The sequence below is a fragment of the Melanotaenia boesemani genome, chromosome 19 (assembly GCF_017639745.1).
Source record: "Melanotaenia boesemani isolate fMelBoe1 chromosome 19, fMelBoe1.pri, whole genome shotgun sequence".
Classification (NCBI taxonomy): Eukaryota; Metazoa; Chordata; class Actinopteri; order Atheriniformes; family Melanotaeniidae; genus Melanotaenia; species Melanotaenia boesemani.
The window spans coordinates 10,299,755-10,326,966 of NC_055700.1; the positions used below are offsets into that span (position 1 = coordinate 10,299,755).

The window sequence follows — 27,212 nt, forward strand, 5'->3', positions numbered from 1 at the left end:
GACCAGAACTCACATCTCTGTAAATTCCCATGGGAATACCAGACACAGTTTAGTTTAGGATGACCGCTACCAGGATTTCCTTAAAGCTGTCATAGATGGAAATAATGTATGATATCCTCTCTTCTTCTAAGCCCCTCCCATCAAAGCAGAGGCATATGCAGGCTTTACATCCATCATGATGGGACTCAAGCCCCACTTAACAGCATGAGAGTCCTGTATCACTACACGCTGCTCCCTGTAGGTTTGTTGCACTTTATGTTACCTTACCTGGTCTGGTCTGAAAAGGCCTGCAACTGATCTAAGAAAGCCACAAGAAATAAATCTGAATCTAACATGTTTTATTTGACTGATCTGAAACAAACGAAGCAGGCTGTGTAGTGTTGCTACGATGCTGGTATATGATACATTGTTTGTGGTTGCAATTCAGTAGAAGAAGAAATTGTTCTAACCAAAGGAGAAAAAAAAAAAAAAAAAAAGGATATGGTGTACGTCAACAAGTTCAAATATGATAAGAGTTCTTCAAGAATTATTTCACAGACTTAAAAACATTTTCAGTATTTTTAATCTTTGCCATGCAAGGCGTGATATGAAAATATATGTCCATTCCCTCCAATACACAACTTCTTTGAAGACTTTTTTATTTTTCCACTCACCTTTTCTCAAATTATATCCTCTGCCCGCTTATAAAATGGCAATGGAAACCAGTTAAAGTCAAATGGCTAGCTTCTTACATTATATTAATTTGCACTATACTCAAAAGGTATTGTGGAATTTTTGCCAGATGGTTGCAAAGAATTACTGCCTATCTGAGCTTTACATTTTCTAGCATCCTCCATGATTAACTACTGTTAATGATCAAACTGAAATTCCCTTCAATGTTTTGTTTTATTCAATCTGTCTTACCGTTGATCCTTTTTCTCCAGGTGGTCCAGGAAGTCCCATCTGCCCTCGATCCCCCTAAAATACAGAAGTACAATATTCACTCTTCAAAGTCACCCTGTGAAGACATCTAAAGTAAAATTAACAGGCGGAAAGTTATTTTTCTTACCTTCTCTCCTGCCAGTCCTGCCTCTCCCATAGGTCCTAAGAAACCCTCCAAGCCCTGAAACACAGAAACTCAACGTTGGACAGATGAATGGAAAGACTTTCTTGGATAAATGACTTGGAAAGAGTACAATTATTCAATACAGGAAGTGGCAGTATCAGGCTTTCTTACTCTTTCTCCCATGGGCCCAACTTTTCCTGTGATGCCGGGCTCACCCTGTGGACACAAATCTCCTATCAATTGCAAGATTAACATGGAATGACTCATTCAGAGGCCTTCTATATTTTAGTAAAAGGGGAAGAAAAGTAAATGAGTTTGTTTTTATTCACCTTCACTCCCTCTGGCCCAACCTTCCCAGGAAATCCTTTTCTTCCCATTCTACCCTGAAGAAAAATGAGACATAGAATGATGAATGGTGAATAACAGACACTAAATGCCAGTAAATGCATCGTTAACATTCATTACAAATTTCCAGTGAATGGAAAGAGTCTGTTTCCTGCATCTGCAGCTCACAGTGCATGCTGCTGAGACAAGCAGAAAGGTCTACAGGTAATGCTGACATGCATTTTAGCAGTCTGTGAAAGTGTTCAATGATTGTAGCTGTAATGTTCCTAGGGTTCCTTTACAAGCAATACTTCCAGGTCAGCAAGGTCTAAGCCAAACTCCTTAAGATTGAATGACTCAGCCTTTATTTATTTATTTATTTTAAAGAAAGACTGTAAAAGCAGATTTGTGCAATAAAAAAGACAGATATCAAGGAAGAACGTGAAGTGAAAGCAATAATAAATAAATGAAAAAGTCAGGGAGATGGAAAAAAGAAAGGTAAAGAAAGTTTGTCATTTGTTTCAGAACAGTAGAGCAAATGTACAACCAGCTGATGAGGTGAAGGAGTAGGAGGACCTGAGGCACCTGGCCAGAGATCAATCACAGCTCCCAAGGGATTCATATACTACTTCCTACTGAATAGATGATGAAGAGGTGGTCAGAGAATGAGACAGACAGGTGGGCAGAAGGTGGGTGAGTGTGGAGGGAGTTACGCAGACAGAGTACAGAGTGGAAAGAAGCTTACGGTGAAGAAAAAAAAGGTTGCATCTGGGATGATCATTTAGCTTTTGAGTCAGATCACTCAGTTGAATAATCTTTATTTTTAAATAACTTTTCATTCAAAAGGTTAGTAACTTTTGTAAATAAGCTTGAAAAACTATAACTCATTTAATATATTTTCTTTAATTTTTATTTAAATATTTGAGAAATAAAGTCAACAAATTCTTTACTTCTGCAGCAGGTCATTATCTTCAAAGACTTTATAGCAACTATAAATCTTTACGTCTGTAAACAAGGTGATGGCAGTTATCACCCCCTGGCGGCCAAGATTAGGAACTGCAGATAGTTTTTCGTCATGAGTAGATAAACCATTGATCCAGAGACACACTGCAGCAGGCTCTTTACTATGCAAAACAAACATGTCTATAACTTTTTTATTCAAAAATATCTGTAATAATGACCTGTTTTATGACCTCAGAGCATTTAAGAAAAAAACTCCTGTGTGGTACAACAAACTTTCGGAAGCATAATTAAAGCTTAGCATTGAAATTATACTGCATACAATAAAGACTGCTGAGAATAAAAGCAATGAACGTATGATTTAGAGCAAACCATACATTGATCTTCGCTTTTTTGGGGTGGTTTGCAGTAAAAAAGTACTTTAAGATGCTAACACATGCCAAGATTTTGCTGAGTTACTAACTTGAAGGTTGTGAATCACTTTATTTGACTACCAAGCCTGCAAGCAGATCTAGCTTCATGATTCAGATGTGGTTTTCCCACACCGAGTAGTAGCATTGCACATAATAAATGCTTTGATTATCTTGCACTGAATACAGTTGGCACAAACATGCAAACATATAGAAGATGCCACTTTACTCAACATTTTTTATATGACCAAACCCACATCTACAGTATGTTATTGCTACATTTACTATATGAACAACCACGAGTTAAAAGCCCTAGATTCAATGATGTTACTTATTTTATCTCTGCATCCTTCCCATAAATCAAGAAACACCATGTATTTGATATCTCACCTCCAGTCCTGATGGTCCTGGTGGCCCAAGTGGACCCTCATCACCCTGGAAACAGATGATATTGACCTTAGCTAGGCTTATGTTAGGAGACATTAAAAGTCCCCCAGCAAAAACAAGCCATGTTCCATAAATTTTTTTATGCTTTGCCACTGCTTTGGGGTCATTCTGATGTGGGTGGTGTTTGGCAGTATTACCTCCAAGCCAGGCATCCCACGTGGCCCTGGTAAACCCCTGGCCCCTAGTTTTCCCTTGATGGGTAAAAGGAAGTGAAATCAATGCTAAGATGTAGGTATTGTTTTCTTTTTCTTTTTTTTTTTAAACACATGTTCTCTGTCAGTGTGGCTGTTGATTCACAGTCGTGTTCTGTTCTGTGTTTTGAGACATGCTCGTCACTCAGTTTAGATGATGGTCTAACTCACCTTTGGTCCTTCAAGGCCATTCTCTCCTGGTGGTCCCATGTCACCAGGGAAACCCTGTCATAAGTTAGAAGAGTATGAATCTCTGTTATTTGTGTGAAACACTGACAATTGCATTGAATGGAGACATAGAGTAAATACAGACCTCAGGGCCTGGTGGTCCAGGTGCACCATCAGGGCCTTTCTCTCCTGGCTTTCCCTGCAAATAACAGTGATAAAAATGCACTCAAGTACTGTGCTTATCAACAGATTTGAGGTACCCACAGAAGGCATTTTTCTTTTAATCCACTGTCTGGTTCTAAATTACTATACGGCTCATAAAACTGTTGACTATCTTATTATTATAACAGTTTCAATACCATCTCTAGCTGTTTTCAGACTTCCAGAATAAAAGTTTAAATTTACACTAATTCTGCCATTTTTTTTACTTCTTCCGGATTGTTTTATAGTAATGTAAGTACTTTTACTTAAGTATAGAGAGATACAAATCTTGAATGAAAACATGATTCTTGCTGCAAAATTAGATAAAGGAGCAAATTAGACTTGCACATCTTCCTATATAGTATACAGATATGCTTCTGACTGGTTAGGTTAGCTTAGCACTGACACTGAAAACAAAGGAAAAAAAGCTGCAGCTCTGTTCACTTCTGCTTAATATAAACCTGAAAAGATAAAATGATCAAAGTAGTGGTAGTTCAATAGCTATTAAACTATTTTTTTTAATCATACAAACTTTTGAAATAAGTAAGGACACATGAATTGATGTTAAATTATTTTATCAGTAAATTAGCTTCATCTAAAAGATCTAAAAGATCCAGACTTACATATCGCTGTTTTAAGCTTGTGTTGGTTCTACGGAGTACTTGACGTGTGTTTCTCATTCACCCATTAAAACATATACTGAAACAGCACTTCTTCATGTATGCACTCTATATACAGTGTGCAGCAATTTTTCTCTACAGTCACACACGGGTGAACGTATCAGAGGCATTGTGGGATTCAATATGTTGCCAAAGGACACTTTTGTACATGTAAAGACCGAGGATCCAACCACTCTACCGGCCATATAAGAAAAATCTAATCAAGATTTTAGGCAAAGAAAGCAACTTCCTTTATTTTACATCAGGCCCTGGAATAACCAGTACTCTCGCAAGGCAGCCTGACACTATGTTAGTGAACTGACTGAAGGAATGAGAATTATTAACTGACAATCTGATAGTAATAATAACACTTTAAGAAATTAGATCTAACTTTGGGTGGGACAGTTATTAAGCACAAAATGCACGGTGTCAACATCTTAGCATTTCAATGCATTCCTGGTTATTACTGTTAGGCAAGAACTAACCTGTGGTCCTGGTTTCCCACGAATGCCAGGTAACCCTGGAACCCCCTGAACGCCCTATACAAAACAAAGCCCAAACAAAAAAACTAAGACAGGCAGTCTGATAGGATTTAGAAACAAAAAACTTCTTAGACATGCATGACTCTTCTCAGTATTTTACATCTCTCAGGGCCATTCTGTTCTATGATGGGTTAGATTTTACTTGCACAGAGACAAATGTGAAGGATTAATATGAGAATTTCCATAAGCTGGACATCATACATCTGGCTAAGTCATTTTACAAAGACAACAATTCAACAAAGGTTGTGCGACACAGAATATGTGTTCATTGGAGGGAGTGAGCAGAGGAACATGATGATTTATTTGGATGAGCATTTATAGCATAAGAATGTGCAGCAGAGGTGATTTACCTTGTCTCCATTGTATCCAATCTCCCCTTGTTCTCCAGGAATCCCCACTTCCCCCTGACAGAATCAGAAGAACCCGAATGCACACAGTAGGATGGATGAGATTTGGACAGAAAGAAGGAAAGAAAATGGAACGACATTAGGAGGGGACTGTAACTTTCCATTTTTCTCAGTAACAATCAGCTTTTTCAACAGACAATAGTAATTAAAAGCCTGTACATTATAAATATTGATAAACAGTGAATCCAGTTTGCTGCATTAGCCTAAGTTCTCATGTGGTATCAATCTCTTTTATTCAAGCCCCCAATAGCAATCGCTTCTTTCTGTTACACCACAAATTACGCAGACTTATACAGAATTAATCAAATTACTAATAATTTCAGAATCAAATAATTACAGCTCGGTTCTAAGCAACTTCCTTACAAATGCAAAGTGAGATGTTTCACATGCCGGTGTAAGAAATATCACTAGATCTTTTTTATCATTTGCAAATCTGGTAATATGGTGTTTTTTTTTCTCTCTCTCTCTCTTTTTGGTTCATTAGATTCTAGTTTAGCAAGAGAAATATCAGCCATCAGAAAAGATAACAGATCTTATTCCTGCCTTGCTCCACATGTTAAGGATTCTGCCTAAATCCTTAGGATTATTTCTGCCTGATCACATCTTGAGATACTGTTGGGACCTTCAGGCAAAACTCAGTCAAAGCTGAGCGGACCTACAGCGTCCTTAAGTAGTAAATCTCGCTGACTGGAATGCTCATATGTAAAAATTTAGTTAAGTATAATTCAATTAATACATATCAATCCCCAAGCAGGGATTAAAGTATGTTAAGTTTTATAAAATAGTTAGATCATTTGTGTCCTATATAGAACAGAAACTTTTAAATTCTTACTAGTCCATCACAGGGCCAGGACAATGTCTAATTATTCTTTTAATAGCAATGTTTAAAATCAAAAGGAGTAAAAGGTAAAGGTTCTTATAATGGCATTAATATAGCATAGGAAAGACTAATATAGAAAGAAACCTGTCAAAACTACAATCTCAAATAAATCAAAACAGTAATCAGGAGCATTTATCAATTAGGACAAAAGCGAAAACAGGTGAATACATGCTCTATGTCCAAAGGATGGACACAGGTGGCTACAGTAGGATGCAAATGAAGACATTTCCATTACATGCTGCTCAAAACACAGGCCAATAACAGGAATATTCAGATCACCTTATCACCTTTCAGTCCTGGTTCTCCTGGATTTCCGGGAACCCCCTGGAACAAGCACCAACAAATGAGTTAGATAGGTGCATCCTACAATGCACCTTCATGGCAGCACTGATGCTTTGTGCAGCTATTAGTGACTTGAGCTGTAAGCCATCCAAAGTTCAAGCTCATTTTCCATTTTCTTGTTTTATATCACATGTAAAGAACTATGAGGAAGTCCAAAGAAGACAGTGCAAGATAAGACTGTTAAAGCAAAAGTTTCCATCTGTGTGCTTGTGAGATTACCTTCAGCCCAGCAGGTCCTGGAAGGCCCATTTCTCCCATAGGTCCCATATCACCCTGATGCCAGAAAGAAGAGGAAATAAACAATAAATATTTTGTGATAGGACATGCAAAAAGCACAGATCAGCACATGGTTCAGATATTATTCTATTCTAAGACACATGCAATGAGTGGGGTTCATTAAATGCAATAAGGAAATCATTGCTTCCAGATTGTCCGTGCAGATACCACACTGCACACAAAATAAAACAATGGATGAACAGCCGGGAGCCAAGATACGGATTTATTTAAATCCTGAAACAAAGAGTGGCCTTGGCACAGTGTATTAAATATTTGTCTCAGTTAACTGTGCTCTATCTGCACATTGGTTGAATTATATTGTTTAAGTGTATGCCACAAAATATCCTTTGTAAGAAGAGCAGCCTTCTACTATAGTAGGAAAAAAATCTGATGCAATAAAATGAAGTCATTATCTACTTAGAAAGACTTGCTTCTAAAGCAACATTATCTACTGCTCTCACGTTGCACTGTCCCTATTAAAAATTTTCCTAATCAAAATTATAATAATACATGTGTCTGGATCTATTAGTACCTGCTACAAGGGACAACCAGATTTAATTCTGTTCAAACACAAAAATCTGTCCAAACTTCATCAACAATGAAGAAGCCTGTTGTTAATATTGCCCATAATAAAACTTTTTTTTTTTTAAACTGAATTTTAAGGCTAAATGTAAGAATAAAGAAAAAAAAAATCTGAATTGTGTAAACCAAAGTGGTTGTCTAGACATTTTCCCTTTCCTTACAGCGGCCAACTGGAGGCCTTGAATCCCTAGAGGAGGGTGCTAGTATATTTAAATCTAAGAAGTGCAGTTTAGTGCTGCTGGTACATCATAATGTCACATTGGATGGGTGTAGAGGACACAAAGCTCAGAGCAGAGCTGTAATCAGACAGTCCTCCGATTACAGGCCTACCACCACCACCAGTGGCCTAGAATAGACCGGGAGGAGCGGGAGTGATGGCTGAAGACGGGACACGACAAGAGAAACCAGTGAGACATTATAATCAGACACAATTATGTGGCTGTCGGGCTGAGCAGGCATGCAGGGTAAGGTGATGGGTGGGCAGGGGGCAGTTCCTATGCAAACATAGTTATTAAGAAGAAGATGCGAAAAGAAAATTAAATGCATAGTTAATTTCGGTTTGATCAATCAGACTGTGGATAACTGTTATGTTTGTTATGATTCATCATCTTTGACATTTAGAATATGCTTACAGTTATCAAAAGTTGATAGATTGCAATTAGGGTTTCACAAAAATGTCTAGAAGTGTAAATGATGAGAGCTAATTGGGAGTGTTTTTGCCCATGAAGCAGACATATTCAGTTTCATTTAAACATAAACTTTTACAGCTATGTATTGGTGAAATGTGTCTGGGAAAATAACTTGTTTAAACTGTCATAAACACACAGAAACACACAAAGTACTACTCACAATAAGCCCAGGAACACCGTTTGGACCAGGGGCTCCCATGTCACCCTAGTCAGAGAGAGGAGGGGAAAGATGAAGTTAGATGAACGGAGTAGGAGAAGCAGCAAGTTTTTTTTTTCTTTTTTTGGTTATTGGCTCTTTTTTAAACAAACATGCTCAGAAAAGTGGCTCAGTGTTCATTGGCGCTTATGAGAGCGAGCTGTGTGCATGTATGGGTGTGTGTTTCTGAGGTAAAGGTGGCGGGGGATGTGAGCCTGTCATCCCGCTGTGGCTTTTTCAAATATGCAGGTTTAAACCACCTGAAAAATGGAAGACAGTAAGGCTGATTTCTACAAACCTTTGCAGACACCAGAGGATGCATCCTAATAATGGCAAATATCAAAACTTAACTTAAAGAAGAGCTTAATGAATTGATTAAGGTGACTTTTGTTTGTTGTAGTTTTAACTTTTTTTTTGTTTGTTTTAACTTACAAATAAACAAATAAATAAAAAAAAGCCTGCCTCCTCATTCTCAGTCATCATTTTTAGCTCATGCACCTTTTTGCTTTGCATGGATAAAACATACTAAACCTTTCTCAAGGTTTAGTATGTTGTGTAGTGATGTGCAGGTGAAGTGTTTTCTTGAACACTTCAAATACACTTCATGCTTATCTTGTATCTTTCCAAAATGAAGTTTGTTGGATGTGGTTGTGTTTTCAGCTTTGACAGATGAAGTGCAATGTTAGATTATTTTATGTCTTCCATCAGGACAGAAGCATGCTACAAACTGTGTTCATTACTGAAATAAAAAAAGACTCAATAATATAATAATATATCTTACTATTAAAACATTAATTATTCTTGGATATCCTCAAAGCACTGTATGTTGTGGCCAATTTATGAGGAAAATGTTGTATTTGAAGCCGACCATTTCTTATTTCTACAACATTTTGCAAATGAACTCCAACTAAAATAATCTATTATAGACAAAGGCATGGGGATGATATTACATGCTTTATTACTGCTTATCCTGAGCAACTTCAGACAAAGCAGAAAAAGTTCTAGATAGCAACTAAATTCACTGCTCTCAGTTTCTGTGAACATGTGGATTTATCTCTGTGTGAGACATACTGGTTCTCCATCTGGTCCAGGTGGTCCTCTTTCCCCAAAGTCCCCTGGAAACCCCTGAGAACACAGAGATGAAGTTTTATTATTGACTGCCATCAAACAGTACAGTTTGTTTTTTATAAATTTGCAATCACTTATTTCTTGGCCACTTGGGGGCAACACAAAGATGTGAATGCAACGTTAATAACTTTATTGCAAACAGCTACTTATTATTAGCATTATTAGCAGAGTAACATTATATAAAACCAATATTGTCCTTTGACTTTTGGTCCTCAGTGGGGCACAACCTGACCTTTAAGTATCCTATTATCTGTAGTTGTCTATCATTTGGTGTTTAACGGGTAGCGTACAGTTGCTCTATTGAGTTTGCTCCCTATTAAAACCGCCTGCTGTAGCCAAGAACAACACAACTAGAAATCACGCTAAGAAAAAACCCCCAAAACATTAAGTTACAGACTTAAAAACTTGAACAATAAGTTGAAGGATGGTATAAAGCTTCTTTAATCCCGGTAATAACTTTGTGCATGAAAATTCATATCAGCCTTTGTTGACATAAAATTTTTTTGATTAAAAGTTATTTCAAAGCTGTCATTACTAAAACAAAATGGAGATTGCAGTGATTGTACAAATAATCTTGAAAAAAAATAAAGAAATATTTTTATTGGAGAAGGCCGTATCATTAAGACTTTAACCTCTACACATAGCCAATAATGCTGCTACTGTTGTAGAACAACAGTTATTATGTCACTGAGTCAAATGTAACATTAAATAAAGTAATTACAAAAAGGATAAAATAAGAACAAATAGCCTATTAAAAGCATTAAATCTATCAACTTTAGGGTGTGGATATCCAACTGTTCTGGACTCGTTTTCTACAACAAGAAAGACCCTGAGCCAAGTAATTATTCTGTCCATTTAGCAATGAATGAGAAGCTAATCTGAGCTATTCTAACAGTTGGTGGTGCAGCAAAGAGAAACCACAACTGCAAAGAGCAACAAGGCCAAGAAGCTTTAAACCAAGGCCATTCAGGAACACTTATAATGGTAAGGCTCTGCAGTTCTGGTCTCAGTGCATTGTTTCAACATGCTAATTAGTGCTACCTCCTGAAAATGTCAGTTATTTCTGTAAGAGCAGGGACGATTTAGATAAACAGCATGTATATTTACCTTAATCACTGACTCAGCTTAGAAATACAATCTGCAGACTCAATGTAAGTCTTTGTATTTGAGTTTTGAATTTGTTTCCTGAAAAAAAAAAATCAGCCTGGGAAATTTTTGCCATTTTGTCTCTACGCAATAATAAATCTCCGTGATGGATGTAAACGTTTACGTCTCTCTTAATCTACTGAAAAATCCCTTCAAGCCAATGAGGCGATCAGAAGTGGGCTAAATGCTGCAATTGTGTAGTTTGAGGAAAAGCTCTTTTCTGTTCAAACTTGGCTTCTGGTGCAGGTCTAAGATCCCCAAAGAAACTTACTCAAGCAGGGTCAATGTTTTGCATGACCCCACTTTATGGTACTGAGGGGGAAGCACAAGTGGCACAGAAATCTATGAAGCGTGACAGTGACCCAAAAGCTGAATCATACAGCTGTCACCACTACCATATAAACTAAGGACAAATGTGGGAAAAGTAGCTTTGCCAAGTACTTAAAAACCCCTTGAGAAAGAGTCATATGAGCTTTAAGGGTATATATGCTATTAGATTATGTCAAACGAGCTTGTTTGTTAGCACTGACTTCAAAAAGATGCAGGCCTGACATGAAGGAACTATAGTGGATGAGGCTGTTAAAGACAACCACCAAGAACAAGAAAAGCTAGTTATTTGAAAAAAAAAGTTAAGCTGAAACACAGAACTGCTGGCAGTGTGCTGTGGAAACTTTTTATGTTCTTAACTGTTTTTAATATAACTTTTCCCTCTTGGGTAGATGACGGGCTGTGTGTCTGTGTGCTTCCTCGACAGAGTACAAGCACTGTGGTTATGACCATTAAAATGCCTGGCTCACATTCATGACGTTCTCGTTTTTTTCTCCTCCACCTCAGAGGCAAGGATGATCTCTCAGGGATGATTATGTTAAGTGTCCCTGCTCTCCATTTTCCATGCAGGAGCAATGACATGAATCTTCTAAAACCATCAAAGTTACATAACCCCTTTGCTATTTTTTCTCAGCACAAGGCTGATTAGTACAGACATGTGTATGTTATGCTATCTATTGTGATGCACTGTCATTGTTTTCCTTGGGCCTTACAAAGCAGAGCTGCTGCTGTCATACAGCATTCTGAATGTGCTGCAGGCGGGAAAACATCAACATCATGAGAAGACTTCCGTCTGAATACTTTAATCTTCATATGAAATGACCTGAGAAAGGTTATAGCTGCCGGAATGTATCAGCAAATAAATCTTATAGTGCAGCTGCATGTGTGTGAAAAACAAAAACACAACACAAATTCAAGTAAGACACACAGCCGGTGACAATACATTCACACCAACTTCCTAAACAAATCTCTAATTACATTATAAGCTTCACACTAAATGATGCCTGGCTTATCTGTGTTCAGACGTTCTGGCCCACAATTGCCTTATTTACTGAAAAACCAATAAGCAACAGCTGCAAAATGATCTCAGCAGTGTGTTTCAGGGTTACACTCTCATTCTGAAACACTCTTTCAAACTGTCTTTGAACATTATGTGACACACACAACAGAACAACCGGTTTCCTCCTAATGGCTTGGCTCCATGCTGGGGGACTAAAAACCCTTTACTCCAACAAAAGCTCTTTTCTGTTGCATCCAAAACCCTGACATGCAACTGCTGGGACTCCACTGTATTCAAGCTGCATTTAACCCCTCCAACAGCCATGGAAATATTGAGCTGACTCAAACAATGACGTAAATGCAAACCCTATAAATTTTCACATGTGTAGGTGTTAGAGTCTCTGCACTGGAAGCTGTCAATATAGCACAAACAAAGAAATTTATTGTAAAGGTTGGCGAAATGTAAAATCACAAGGACAACCAGGGGCCATTGTAACATTTTTTAGCTTTGGCTTTATAAATTACAGACTTCTTCAAATGCATGGGTCATTTTTTTGGTATAAGAAACATATGAGGCTGTGCACTAATTAGCTATATAGTTTAGGATCTTAACTAATAAAAACTATAATACCAAGTTTACTGCAAGAATTAGTAAAAGTATGCCGTGTAACAGAATTAGGTGCTTTTCCTTATAGTTTATTGGTATTTCAATAAATATAAAGACAAACTATACAAACAAACAAATATGAAATTAAGCTTACTTTGAAAAAAAGACCCCAAAACACTGTGATATTCTCTCTGCAGAGGATATCACAGTATTGTTTGGACCCTTGCTTGATACACTTTTCATACAATAGAATTGTGCTTATGATGGAGCTGCGAAATTTAAACATTGACTTAATTACAAAATTAAAAAAAAAAATTTTACTGGCAAATTTAGCAAAATGTGTTGCTTTTCTAGTAAAAAAATTAGGCCAGCAGACAATCAGATTGCTTATGTTGGGCCACGACGGTTAGGGTGATAAAGCTTTTCTGCAGCAACCATTTTGATATAAAATAGGAGGCAAGTGTTACTATTCACACCAGTTAAGGCCCTGTATCTCAAGAGAGCTGAATCTTGTTGATGTCATTAATAATGCCCATTATAAGCATTGGTTTTTTGAGTTAATTTTTAACCAATAACCTATTTGTATCATTGAGTTTTCACTATGGCAAAAAAAACAACAAAAAAAACAAAAAAACAAAGAAAATAAAAAAAAATACATTGCTTTAAAAAAAACTGAAAATATTATTATTTTTTTGGTTATAAGATTGTGCAAAGGTGAAATGGTCCTGTCCCATGCAGACAGAGAAGCTTGCAGAGCATGCACAGAATAAAGTTAAAGTTTATTCTACAGCATCAGATCAACACAAAGATCTGGCACTTGAACGTTCTACCACCATTCTGTATTGGTGCTTCAAACACACATCTACATGTTATAGTGTTTTGCTGCCACGTGGGGACAGTCTCAGAAATATGTGGATTGTCTGAAGTACAGGCTAGCTTTACTGTGTCATAGACAACAAAAAAACTTTTTGAAAGAATAAAACAAAGTTTTAAAATAATGGGGATTGTCCAGTGCAGCTTATGAATGTACTTTTCATTTATGCTTCTTGTTAGTATTTTGGGTCAAATTCAAAACTTAATATTGAGCAATGACTTCAATGGAAAACCTTTCCAATAGATTTCTCTACAAAACAAGGTATTCTGCAACAAATGCAACAAAATTACCGGTCTCCTATGGCTTTAAATTAGAGATTGGGTGCACAACTGAGTCTCTTGGTCAGCATGCAGCAATAAAAATCTAATATATACTAGGTCACACATTTCTACATTCTATTTTATTTCCACAACTCAAAAGTCATCAATAATAGCACAATTGATCACACTTAAGAATGATTATCTGTAAAGTATGTTGAGACAAAACTTTACCGGCCTACCCATCTTGCCCCTCTTCCCTGGTTCACCGGGAATGCCCTGAGAGTTTGAACAGAAGAAAGCAGAGTTGGGGCAAAAAAGAAGGGAGAGGGTAAATGAAAGGGGTCAAAGTAGACAGACAAACAAAGAATGAAGAGAAAGTCAGACATTATGTAAAAATCATATCAAAACCAAAACAGTCTTGGAAAACTCTGATTTAAGCCCAAAACATACAATTATTGTAAAAAGCAGTAGCCTGAGTCTTTTTTATCCACTGTTTCAACAGATGTGAGAAGTAACTGACTGCATCTTAACATCCAACATCTTTACAGCCTATCATAAGTGCTTTCGTACACATATATGTTGAATAAACACACGTTTCTCTTGGGGGAAAGAGGCAGACACTGTCAGTTTTATGACCCAATTTGCTGGCTGGCAATGGAGGGGTCCTGATTACAGCCTTCCCTGCTCTGACGCAACCCCCTGGAGCATGTTATAAGTAGGCTAATCGCTCTGTGTTCTAAAGGGTGCACAGAAGGAGGAGGCCTAAAGTTCAAGCAGTTCAAAGGCACTACGAAGGGGCTTTTATCATATGAGTCATCAACACTCCCACACAGCTTTAACATATCCAGCAACATCTCTGACAGCTGGGGACTAGTTCTTGCTTCATAACAACTATGAGACAGCTTAATGAAATTGGCAGGAGAAACATGGTTGTCACCTCATAGGGGCATTAGCTGAGTTCACTTTGTCAATGGATGATTTTGCAATTATTGATGGTGCTTGACAGAGAATATATTTGAGAAGAACTCACTCTTTCGCCATCAGGCCCAGGCAGGCCAAAAAGGCCTGGAATTCCAATGAAACCCTACAGAAGAATACAAGAGAGGAGAGAGTAGGAATACAGTAGTGAGCATTCAGATGTAACACAAGCAGCAAGACAAGCATCAACTCTCGTTGGCTCTAATGTTGGATTTCAGGGGCCGACGGTCCAGCATGGATAGGGTGGGCTTTCATGAAGAACCAAGCCATGAGGCAAGTGTATATGCCCATGGACTGCATGGTGCTGGCTTCCACGATGTAGTCCAAGGGCACATACCCTCACGCCAGGGATCTCTGAAGATAACCAGGGCGACGCACTGGGCTGTCAGTGCAGTGGAGACACACACAGAGGAAAACAAGCACAAACACCACAGTTGAACTCTGGAGGAACAGGTGAGACGCGAGTTAAAGACGAGCATAAGTTGAGCAAGTTTACATTTACACAATATAGAATGTGCTGTAAATGAGAGGGCAGGAAATGTGGAAAGGTGGCTCAGTGAGAGGGAGAGAGGGGACTAGAAATGCCTCCTTAAGACAGCAGGGCCTCATACGGAGCTTAAACAGGAAATTCCAGCCTTCTGGGGCAGGGGAAACTTTGGAACAGCCAAGGAGAACTGATAAAGGACCTTTATTGGAACGCAACATAAAAATCAGTTTGTATCCAAGACTCTGAGTTCCTTTTTGTGAACGTAAAGGGTGGGGAGTTTTGTGTAGAGGCTTATTAACACCATGCCTTCACTAAGTAACACAATGTTTATACTACAAGTGAAGGCACTCTAAATTACAAACTGCATACTAATAATAGTAGTGCACGTTGGATGTGTGTCAATCTGTGTAAATGGATTTCTGTGTGTAGGGGTGGAAGCTGGTGCACTGAAATACACCCATGCTTTCATGCATGCATGTGGATGTTGTTGCACTGAGTCATACATGCTTGCTTTCATGCAGCACTAAGTTTAGAGCATATAAGACTAGCAGTGTGTGGCCCTTCATTAGATAACGTACTGTGTGTTTTAACTGAGATTTACAGTTTTCTTTAACAAATATTGTGAAGTAAGAAGTGTCAGTAAGCCACCAGGCTGATAAGCATATACACTGATCCTGTCAAAGCATCAGTGTTAGTCATTTTATCAGATAAAACCAAAGTAGAGCAGAAATTAAGCTGTGTCTTCTTACCCGAATGCCTTTAGGCCCCATTGGCCCTATAGGCCCTGGTAAACCCTGAAAGAAAAGAGAGGAACTTTGTTTTAACAACTCAACACTTTTCCTGAAGTACACCTGAGTGGAATTAACCATCGTAAGCTAAAGTCTACACTTTATATCAATAAAACAAAGCAACAGACAGGTAGGACTTGAAGTCCAATTAAGATTATTTATGCTGTATAACGTTTTAAAAAAAAATGAGATTAAAAGCCCATGAAGATAAACAATAAAATGTTGGAATGTAGTAAAAATTTTCTAACACAAGTCTATATGCAAATAGTGCTCCAGCGGAGTATCACGGCTAATCGGTTGTACTTTGCCAATTTGAAGTCTTAAACCACATTATAATTACTATTATTTTATTTCATGTCCTGTATTCAATTTGGTTTTTACCCAGACATTTTTTCCATGTCATCTGTTCAGCATAACCTAATTCCACTTGGCCCTCTGCCCTTACTATGGCCCTGACCACAACTGTACCAGTCACAGCAGAGGATTTACTGCACCTGCCTGCCAGGATAACCTTTGGCACCTGGGCTTCCGACTGGACCTTGTTCCCCCTGGAGGGAAGACAGAGAGGCGAGATAGTGAGAAAGAGAGGTAAACGGGGAGGTGAGCGTGAACTAAATAGTAACACAAACACAAGCAAGCTACACTGAACAGTTGTGAATTATCTCTGAGACTAAACAAGAGTGGCTGATACGAGCCAACTGCAATGATAATATGATCAGTTTTTAAATCAAAGTAGATGACAAGACGTTAGAGTGTAAGAAGTTATATGGTGTGTCACCAATTGCACATGAGCCTGTTTTCTACTGGACATTTGAATGCTTTTAAGCCCACTTTAATTTAAATTTTTATACCCTAAAACACAAATCATATTTTTATTCATAATATTTATTGTGTACCATGAGCACTCTGAGCAAAAGCCTCTTCAAATCCTCAGGTTGTACTGAGCTTCTATTTGGAAAAACTTTGCAGAACCAGTTTATAAGTCGCCATCTAATTTATGACTCTTTCTATTCTTCCTCATGATTTTTGTTGATACTTCTTGTATGCATCTGCAATAAAGATCCAAGCTCATCCAAGAATTAGTAAAATACAATTTGCCATTTGAACAAAATTTAAAATATAACAATCTGAATTACCACACATGAGTACTTCATATATAGGAATATTACACATTCTTTATATGTTATATCACTGCAAACATCTCAGTATTAGTTACAATAATAGCAGGTTTTTTTATTCATAAGAATGCATCACATTTCATAAATCATAATTTAATAATGAAATCTAATCATAATTGACAATTAAAAACAAAGTTTACAGACATGAAACACTTTTGCCACTTTGACATCAGTCATAATTATGTCTAAATCTTATATTAAGTTATAAGTTTATACATGCATTATGATGTCTTGTCAAATTGCATAAACAAATAGAAATTACCGGGACCCACTTTTTCTCTCTCTCAACACTTAACAAATGGGGTCTGAATAGAAACCTTTGTTCCTGATTAGGAGTTTATGTGTGCATATGTAACTGTCTGAAAACATAACAAATAGAAGCGTAACAAATAAAATTTTGTAGGGTGTAAGCATCTATGTATAACTTCCTTTGACACACTGGAAGTGCAGCCATGTGCACTAGTCACCATTCCTCCTTGGATAAATATAGTGCATAATGCTGCTAGTTAGAACCAGACAAGAATTTGGCTAAGTGTGCTTGGGACCTTTAACAGGCCAGGACTAAGGAGAGCTCTCAACTCAGCCAATGGTGTATTACAGTAACAGAGTCATCAGCACTTTATGCACACCAGCTGGTCTTTGCTCCAAATAGCGAGAGAATCCCCAATGCCAAACAGTTGTGCTTATGACTCAGTCACTGGTGTTATGGTGATTCAAACTTAAGGACAAAGCTGTGATCATTATCATCAGCCGTAGCTCTGTGGGAAACAGGGGGGCGTTAGAGGATGGACACAATAATGAAACAGAAAAGGTACTTGTTCTCCATGACAAACAATGAGGGAACTCCCTACACTGATGATGACTTCAATAAGTTTTATTTAATGATACAATGAATCTCTTGTGATATATATTCCTGAAGAATCCAACTCAAGCAATAAGAATGTCAAAGCTTAACAATGAGGGGAATGTTCAACTCTTGTTTTGATGACTAAGCTTGTGCCTTAACACAAACAGTAGTACAACCCAACCTGACTGAAAATAGCTTTGGGCACAAGGCTGGATGCTCCTTACAAGTACAGGGCTGAACTAAATAGCCAGAGTGTCTCCTCCCTCTAAACAATGAATAAAAGAGCTCACCACACAGATTTCCCCATTTTAAGAGAGATGTTGAGAAAAGAGATCGAGGTAATGGAAATTAAATATATGCTTGAAAATAATACAGCTTCGGTTACCTTACAGAAAAAGAGATTGAACACATGACTAGTGGCAACAACAGGTTTGGAGAAACAGACAGTGGGAAACTTTCTCTAAAGTTGCAGTAATGAGTGTGTCACTGTTGGCCTAGTTGGCATGTTTCTGTTTTTCTTCTCTCTGTTTTCTGTCTCTTTCTCTTTGGCATCACTTGCTGATATCCTGGAGAGCATCACTGTAACACAGTGCTATGGCCAGATGTCTGTCCTCACCAGTAATTCACAACATTCTAATCTGATCTGTCTGCCCTGCAGGCATGCTTGATGTGCACACACATACACACAGACCAAGAGGTTAAACAACCTGAGAGTGGATGCTGATTGAGGATGTAGAGAATGAGATGAGGGTGAGGGGTAAGACATCAGTAAACTGAGCAACAAAAGAGCAAAAACATTTCAGAGACGCCAATGAAAGCAGATGATCAGCAAAAATGGAATGTGATGTGCAGCCAATAGAGCGAAGTATCTAAGATCTTAACTAATAGTTGAAAGGAATAATTTTTCATGAAAATCAAAGAGGCTGTAAAACATTAAGAAATAATAACAACTGTATGTGTTGCAATATGTAAAAAATGTGGATTTGCCCATGTGTAAGGTTATTAGGACATGAAAAGTAGAGGAAAAACAAGAGAACACACTTTACAGTTATGTATAAACTGGAGAGAAATACTTACAGGCTCCCCAGGGAGTCCAGGTGGACCAGGGTAACCTTTCTGTCCCTACAGAAACAAAATCAGACATGATAAATAAAAGAATCACAGAGCAGGAAAATAGAATAAAGCATGCAAAGAAATCACAGCTGAGGGAAATCCTGACACTCTCTGAGTGTGGGAATAGCAAATTTGCTAAGTCAAATATGCATGTTAAAGTTAACAGCACACACAGACAAATTCAGTGCCATATGCAAGGAATCAATCTGCCCCTCTGTCAGAGGATCAGATTTTCCACTGGCTGTCTTCACACAGTTATGGTGCCAGGATCATGGCATGTTAAGTATATAAATGCCTTCCTGTTTGAGTCAGATAGCAGTTCCCTCCCACAGCATGCAATCCAGACTATATCACTAGAGAGAACCTGACAGCGCTCTCCAACAGTTTTGCTGACTTTTGCTGACTCCAGCAACACAAACCACCAACAAAGAGTAGAGAAAAACTAAATCCAAGGTGGGAAGACATGCCATCACACACTGCAGCTTGGTAGTGTGAGAGAGCAAGAGAAAAAGAAAAGAAGAAGAAAAAAAGGATAAAAAACAAAGTAAAAACACATGGGCAAAGAGAGGATAGACTCCCGTTGTCCTGTTTTCCTAAACCACAGTGCAATATGACCATGCCAAGACTCCCAGAATTCCTCTAAATCATCTGACTGCAGCAGGAGAGGACGCAGCAACCTACTACATGATCACTCTCACTAGTTTAAATCTTCATTTGATCCCTTCATCCTATCTGTAGCATTTACTTGCTAACCCTTTCAGTATAAACCTTAGACTTAAAAAGGACATTCTTTCCACTGTTTCTACAACAGCCTGCTTTGATGATGTCTGAGCCCCACTATCAGTTCATATAATCTGATGCACATCATTAAAACACCACTAGGAGGAGGTGCTTGGAGCTGGATGAGTAATGCACATAAAACAACCTAGAGATATTAGCAGGTGCTGAAAAAAATGCTGCCATAACACTGGAATACAAGCAGGAAGGAGCGTGTGTTACCAATTTTTTTTTTGTGGAAAACAGAACTGTGGAAAGAGCAGCGATGATGCACTTAAAAACATAGTGTCTTTATCCGTCTGAAGCACTAGGAAAGCAGCAATTTGGAATAATGTATTTTGATGAATATGCTCATATGTTTGAGCTTGTGTGCAACTCTCCTGGGTATGTCTGAATTTCAGCTTTGCATCTCTACTATTTGTCTTTTTTTCAAATTTACTTTAGTCCCCTTTTGGCCACACATGTGCCCACCTTCACATATAAACATGTACTGCATTATATCCCATCTTATTACATAGATTGCTTATAGTACAAACATGTGTAGAGTCTTACATGCTCAAGCTGTCCTGTGAGCTTAACTAGCCACACACATTCACATATGTTGTCGGTTCTGGGTATTAACAATAGCCACTCAACCTCAGCCAGGCCATCTCAGATCCTTATCTCACTCATTATGAGTTTACTAATGAGAGCAGCCATTCCCACAGGTCTGCCTGTGTTTACAATGCCACTTGTTTAACAAGCATGTGTGTTCAATCAGAAAAACCCACCATAATGCGTTTCATTTACAACAGCTCCCCAGTAGCAATCTATAAGTACCACCCCTCTTCCCCTACTACGCTGAAGAGCACCCCAGGCAGCGCTAAGTTTGGTATTTGGCAGCAATAACATGAAAGACACATTGTGTCCATAGATGATATTTCACTCCTCTCAGTGCACATTCTGTATACATTAAACTTTTCGGCTGTTCAAAAGAGCACAGATCTAATATCTGTTAAAAACTACGCACCACAGATGTCTTTGATAGCATAAATACACCTCATTAATCTATACTTTCATCGCTCTAGAAATGCTCTAAAGCATGGAGCCAGACGATTGCTTAGTAATCATATACAGTAGAACATAAACCCTTCAGTTGGATGTCTGGCAGGAAGAGACAAAACAAACTACTGCCTGCACCTAATTGAACAATTTAGGTAAAAACTACCCTGTGGAAAAAAGATGTTCCTCATCCGTGTCTGAACCGCAATTTCAAAAGCACGCTTACTTGCAGTCAGTGTCCTCATTAAATCCAACCTGGTGGAACACAGAGCAACTATTTGTTGTACTAATTGTGGAACATGCAAAGAAATGATGGTTGATTTGAATTCTCTCATAATAACCATGATGATGATGATGATGATGAGGAGGAGTTGTTAGTTTGACCATAGCTGAATGAGGAAAGTTTGGTTTGGAACTTGTCTTGGAGAACCTCAGAAAGATTAATGTTATGCAAAAACCTGTTTTGCATTAAATGAAAGATGATAAATTGTCTCACTTGGGCTTATCAGATGCTCTCTTCAGGAGAGCTATAGTTTGGACTTCATCAAAATAGAAAATTGTCTGTATAAAATCAATTAAATTGCTCACCTACCAGTATGCATTAGGAATAGGAATGTACAGTTCAAGCATGTTTTACAAATGCATATTTGTATTCAATCACCCTTCATTACTTTTTATTTATTTATGGTTTCTACTGTACATTATGTATGGTTTTACTTTAGTTCCATCTGTCAAAGACATTGTTGTTTATTCATTTGCGGCTTTGTAAACCAAAGTCATTCTACCATGTTTTCTTTTTGCTTTTTTAAATTTTTTTTAACAGCCCTTCTAAATAACCCATTTTTAATCAGTATTTTTCTTATTGTACAATCATGAACTTTAACACTTAACATGCTAAGTGTTACGTGCATGTTATGCTAAATGATGTCTGTACGTTTTGAGATGTTGTTCACTTGTGAATAATCTTTCTTGTTGTTGAATAATGGACTCCATTTACTTTTGATGGGCCAAATTAATGGGCAGATTAGATTTAAAAGATGGTGTACCTTCTTTGGCATGGTACCTAACCAATATTGAACCTAAGACCATTATCCATGTGAACATGCACATTTAGACTCAATGTAAACAATGGCCCACTGTAGTCATATTTTCCCACAATTTTGGTTAAAAATCCCTCACACCATTGCAACTGTGCAGCTTTTATTGTTTGTATTTGTGTTGATGACTGTGCTCATTGACATGTCCATGATAATTGTGTTCACTTTATGAACTCACAGCTTTAACACTGATCACACCCTTAGCAGCTACTGTACAGCAGCTGCATCTCGTAGGTGGTAGGTATATTACCAAAGCCAGACTCCATGGGGCAAGGAGATAACTAAAACTAAAATTATTTAAGGATATAGTTGCAGAAAAAAAATATATTGCCAAGAGTTAGACAGTTAAGTTGATGTTTAAATATGACGTTTAAGTCTAATGTTTAAGTATTAATATCAACACTTCAGACAAGGAAAGCTAAAAGTTACTGGATTATAGATTTTCACTCTCAAGAGGAAAGACTACAGACTACTCAAAGACAGACAGACTAAAAGTGAGAAGAGACAGACCATCTAGCAGTAAGAGGAGAGACAGAGGGATGAAGGCAGTAAGGTGAGACGTGTGGCTTGTAATGTGGCCTTGTAGTTGAGGTTTGGCTCTGTGTATGTCTCCTCTCCCTGACCCTGCCAGCCATACTGAAAAGCCATTCAAGGTCTGCTTAGTAGAACAAATGTTGTACAGAGCGGAACATGCTTGGCCTGACCAACAGTGTAAAATCACACTCTACTATCACGCTTTTAAAGCACCACTGCTTTCTCCATTAAAGTTTTCCATGGAAAACCGGCAGCCAAATTCCAGAATCCCCTCTTGAAACATCAAGCTGAAGCTGATTTAAAGCCTGCACAAAAGCATGTGTATTTGGGTGTGTAAAATCAGAGAAGGTAGAAGGGAAAAATACAGAGGAAAACACAGGAAAAGCTGCTGTTATCCCGTTTTCCTAAACCACTGAAATCCAAGCAAATGAGACAAGTTAAACAGCTAGAGAGGAAGAAACAGCACACAAGTGTTTTAGGGTGGCCTATGAATGGAGCAGCTATAAAATTCATTATTTCTTCTCAATATTGCACTGTGTGTCTCAGTGCAGAGACCTGCATCAAGAGGAACACGCCTGGGACTTTCCACCTGAGGAACAGAACAAAGCCTGTTTGAGCACCCACTGATCCAGCAAAGTTTGGAGACTGACTCACATATCTGTCAAAGAACTGTATGTAGGATGGAGATTCACCACTTCGTCATTCATTTGTGTTTTTGCATGGAAAATATGTTAAGCCTTGCAGTTAATTTAACATGTTTCCTTTACAGTCAGCATGTCTGTGGTCACTGACCAGTACCTGAGGGCTGTTTGATGATGTCAGTCTGTGTGTGTGTGTTGATGAAGTTGCTATAGCAATAACTTCCCCTGTCGACGGGCGGGACATCATTCTGATAAGTAGGAGCTATAATTTGCCCCTGGGCTTCATTAAGACAATTTACAGAGTCTCTTCACAGCTCATCTGAGTGTAGACGGGTAAAGTGCTGCTGGCGATAAAGAACTCTCTGTGATCTCACCTTTATTTTAAACAATAATTCTGGCACATTTGAGTTGTAAACCAGCCGTCACATATCACTGTCCAACTTTCTGAAAGACCTTCAACTCTCATTCATTTAGTTTGAAAGCAGTCTGTGAATATTTTACACTAACCTTAATTTTTTTCCATTCTGGCTGAGTGTGTGTGTGTGAAAGAAAGAGGTAGACATTAAAAGGGACACTTACACACACTACACACAGAAAAGCAGACTCCTAACAAAAGCCATATGTTTAGCTTGAGGTAGAAACTTTGCTAGAGTCTGACACACATATATTAAAGGTAATGTGGCGTTGAAAGAAAGCTAATACACAAAGAAGTGCTTTACACCTCTGCTGAAATGCACACAATCTACCTGCTATATTCAATCATTAAATAATTCTTACACTTTGTTTGACATGTGTGCATGCCACACCTGTAATAGATAAAATATGTAAGCAGAGGCTGATTGTCTTTGCTGCTGTATGTTTGGAAAAGACAGTCTTGCACGCATCAAGAAGCACCATGGCTGACATTACTATTGTTCTTCACCTTTCTGGTCTATTCAGTCACCTTTATTGACACCTGACTGCTAATCTTTCAGATCCATGCATGTCTACATTGTAATATGAAGCAATTAGTGATGTGCTGATAATAAAGATCTATACGATCAACTGATTTAATGTGGAAATTTCCAATATGACTGTCACATCAGTTAGATTCACATAATAACTTTGAAGTAATATGATATACTGAGGCTGACTGAATTTGGCTGATTATAGTCAACACACTTTACATGGTACAAATGGTACAAATGTCAACATTTAATTTTCAAACAAGTGTTTTTTTCCCCTTTACACAAATATGTTTAGCTGCACTGCATTTTTTCCACATAACATATAAGGACCCAGAGGGAACAAGCTTGTTTGATTAAGAATTGCAATTATGTTTTGATGTTTTTTTTTTCTGCTCACACACACAACAACATAGGAATGCATCCTCACAGTTGTGAACAATGACAAATACACAACTCAGACTTTCCACTGCTTGTGCTTGTTAGACTTGTTTGCCAACCAAAAGCTATGGACCATTTTTTCTCCTTCTAACCCATGAATCACTCAAAGTGTTACTCAAATGGCAGCTGTAATGGTGGTAATTTTGTATTAGGGTATACTGCTCATCTTTTTGCCCCTGCTGACAAAAACTTCCCATTTCATTTCTTGTGTAATCCTTCTAACCAGTTCTAGAACCCTTGTGTGCAGGAGCTGGTGAAGATATAGAAGAAAATGCCAAAATGCAACATAAAAGATTAAGAGAGTCAGGGAGAACGACTCACAACATGACACCTACATAGCACAAGCACACAAGATTTATGAAGTGATAACAAAATACAACATTTTTCAAGAGTCTGTCTATTTGAAGTTTAGATAAAGAATCTGTACAATTCCACATAATATAGGGCAAATAGTACTTTAAGAACAATTAATGCAGACAAGCCACATTGGCCAGTTTTACCTTTCGACCTTCTTGGCCAGGTAGTCCAACTAGACCAATAATCCCTGAGTCTCCCTGGAACATAATACAAGAATGTCAAATGGTGTGAATGGAAGAATTTCACAAAATGTGAGAGTTAGCCAGGCATGATGGCACTGGAAATAAATGGAGGATATGAGTAAATTTAATACCTTCTCCCCTTTAGGTGCTGGCCCTGGTGACATGCCAGGATCTCCTTTTTTTCCCTGAGAGAAAGAAAAACACAAAGAACAACTTTGTATGGATGAAGATTACTCAAGATGCAGCAATTTAAATTTAACAGCGTAAGTAAAACATTATTAATGAAATAACTTTATCAGCTATAAAACGTTTTATTCGGAAAATGGAAAAAGTTCAGCCTTCAAAGGCTTGCATTTATAAATCAAATATTAAACTAATAATTACTCCTAATTCCAGTAATACATGTAGTTTCCTACTATGCTCAATGCCCCTTTGGTCACACACACATCATGCTTCATTGTCAGCAGGTAACAATAATGAGGCTCCAGCACATCAAAGCTAGGGATCGGAAATTACACTGAGCGCTGACTCTCTCTTTCTCCCAACAGGCCGCTGCCATTTACAACTTTGTTTCATTTATTAACGATGAAAGAGAAAAGATTGCGGTGCACCCTGAGACATCAAACACTTATAATCTTCCTTTCAGCATGCTTGCCAGATAGAGGAAGTCTGTTCTGCAGCAGTCTGCCAACAACTAACCCAAGTCGCTGTGGCAGTATGTCAGATCTTTACTGGTGATCATTTTGTGTTCCTTACTGTTTGTGTATACCTGACACTAACTCATTGTTTCTTTGGACGAAGTTACAATGTTTACTTTTGTTTCCAATTTTTATACTAAGTAATATTAACCAGGAGCCATGTGTATACTGATCATTTACAACACTGACATGTGGTGTAAGCGACAATGATGATTTTGTTATTGTGCAATGTTATGTTGGATGATGTTTGGTCCTGGCAATTCAGGGCTGCTTTGACACGCAAACATGTTGCAGACCCCATCAACTGCAACAGCACCCCTTAATGGCAGCTGCCTCCCCAAGCAGGACAATGCATAATGCACCTATTCACTAGCACAACAAAGTTGACCTGACCCCCAAGAACCTGATCAGATTAAGAATCTATGGGATGTGGTGAAGAAACTTGATCCAGGGGAGGCCCAACATATATTCTGCAGAACCCAATGTCCTGTGCTGCCAACATCCCGTTGCCAGACAGCATAGGACACCCAAAGAGGTCCTGCATCCATGCCCTAAAGGGTCAGAGTTGTTTTGATGGAACAAGGAGGCCTACATGATATTTGGCAGGTGGTTTTAATTTGGTGGCTGTGAAGTGGGTACTATAGCATAATCTTCCTTCTCATCTAACTCTTCCTGAAACCAAGGGGGGGCACCACATGCTCCTGGTAAGTTTTCTGTTTAAAACGTGGCAGCTGGTAATGGTGGCAAAACAATGCTCTTTAAGTTAAAGCAACATAAACAAAAGTCTTTAGCAAGGAGCACAAATAATCTCTGTCAACAACAACTGACAAGCACAAGCGGATTATTTGACTATCACTGACCAAAGATGACAAAATCCAAACCTGTCTCCAGTGTTTGTACTAAATTATAGTACCTGTCAAAAGTCTGGACACACCTCCCCATTGAATCTAACGGGAAAATGTGTCCAGACATTTGACTGGTAATGTAGGCAAAACACCATCCAGTGGATCTCAATATTAACTGTAGAGACATTTGACTGCTATTAATATTGTTATTGTTAACTTTAATTAAAAAGCATATTACTGCATTTTCCAATTACATGATGGATAATAACATTTAATAGGAGATTAATATCAAGAAGACTTCAAAAAGTATTGTGCAACGTGAAAAAACAGGACAAGGGAATGGGTAATATTTTAATCACACTAACACAGTCCTTGCAAGACATGTGATGGGGTTGGTTGGTATGACCTGGAATTTTTATAATGAACTTTAAATAGAAGTATTGCTCCTAAGTCTGTGCTCCTAACACAAGTGTCAGAGGTCAAGGGTGTTTGCAAAGGCATACATCAGTCCAGACAATCACAAGGGGGATGCTGAGAATTTGTCTTGCATAGGGTCATCTCCTGTTCACACGTTAAAATTAGACAGATTTATTTGGAGTTCTCA

The 27,212-nt window shown here is 38.1% G+C and overlaps 1 protein-coding gene across 1 annotated transcript in view; it reads right to left on the minus strand.

The window, feature by feature from the left end:
• The window catches only part of col27a1a (collagen, type XXVII, alpha 1a), a 66,011-nt gene that overhangs the window by 17,970 nt on the left and 20,829 nt on the right, over window positions 1-27,212 (minus strand). Inside the window, exons 6-26 of the mRNA XM_041970375.1 lie at window positions 25,197-25,250; window positions 25,027-25,080; window positions 19,016-19,060; window positions 16,408-16,461; window positions 15,875-15,919; window positions 14,691-14,744; window positions 13,892-13,936; window positions 9,391-9,444; window positions 8,284-8,328; window positions 6,796-6,849; window positions 6,514-6,558; window positions 5,298-5,351; window positions 4,891-4,944; window positions 3,691-3,744; window positions 3,549-3,602; window positions 3,324-3,377; window positions 3,130-3,174; window positions 1,375-1,428; window positions 1,217-1,261; window positions 1,049-1,102; window positions 904-957 (exon numbers count right to left, since the gene is read on the minus strand). Coding sequence (XP_041826309.1) covers window positions 904-957; window positions 1,049-1,102; window positions 1,217-1,261; window positions 1,375-1,428; window positions 3,130-3,174; window positions 3,324-3,377; window positions 3,549-3,602; window positions 3,691-3,744; window positions 4,891-4,944; window positions 5,298-5,351; window positions 6,514-6,558; window positions 6,796-6,849; window positions 8,284-8,328; window positions 9,391-9,444; window positions 13,892-13,936; window positions 14,691-14,744; window positions 15,875-15,919; window positions 16,408-16,461; window positions 19,016-19,060; window positions 25,027-25,080; window positions 25,197-25,250 — 1,071 coding nt within the window. The remainder of the gene's footprint in view (window positions 1-903; window positions 958-1,048; window positions 1,103-1,216; window positions 1,262-1,374; window positions 1,429-3,129; window positions 3,175-3,323; window positions 3,378-3,548; window positions 3,603-3,690; window positions 3,745-4,890; window positions 4,945-5,297; window positions 5,352-6,513; window positions 6,559-6,795; window positions 6,850-8,283; window positions 8,329-9,390; window positions 9,445-13,891; window positions 13,937-14,690; window positions 14,745-15,874; window positions 15,920-16,407; window positions 16,462-19,015; window positions 19,061-25,026; window positions 25,081-25,196; window positions 25,251-27,212) is intronic.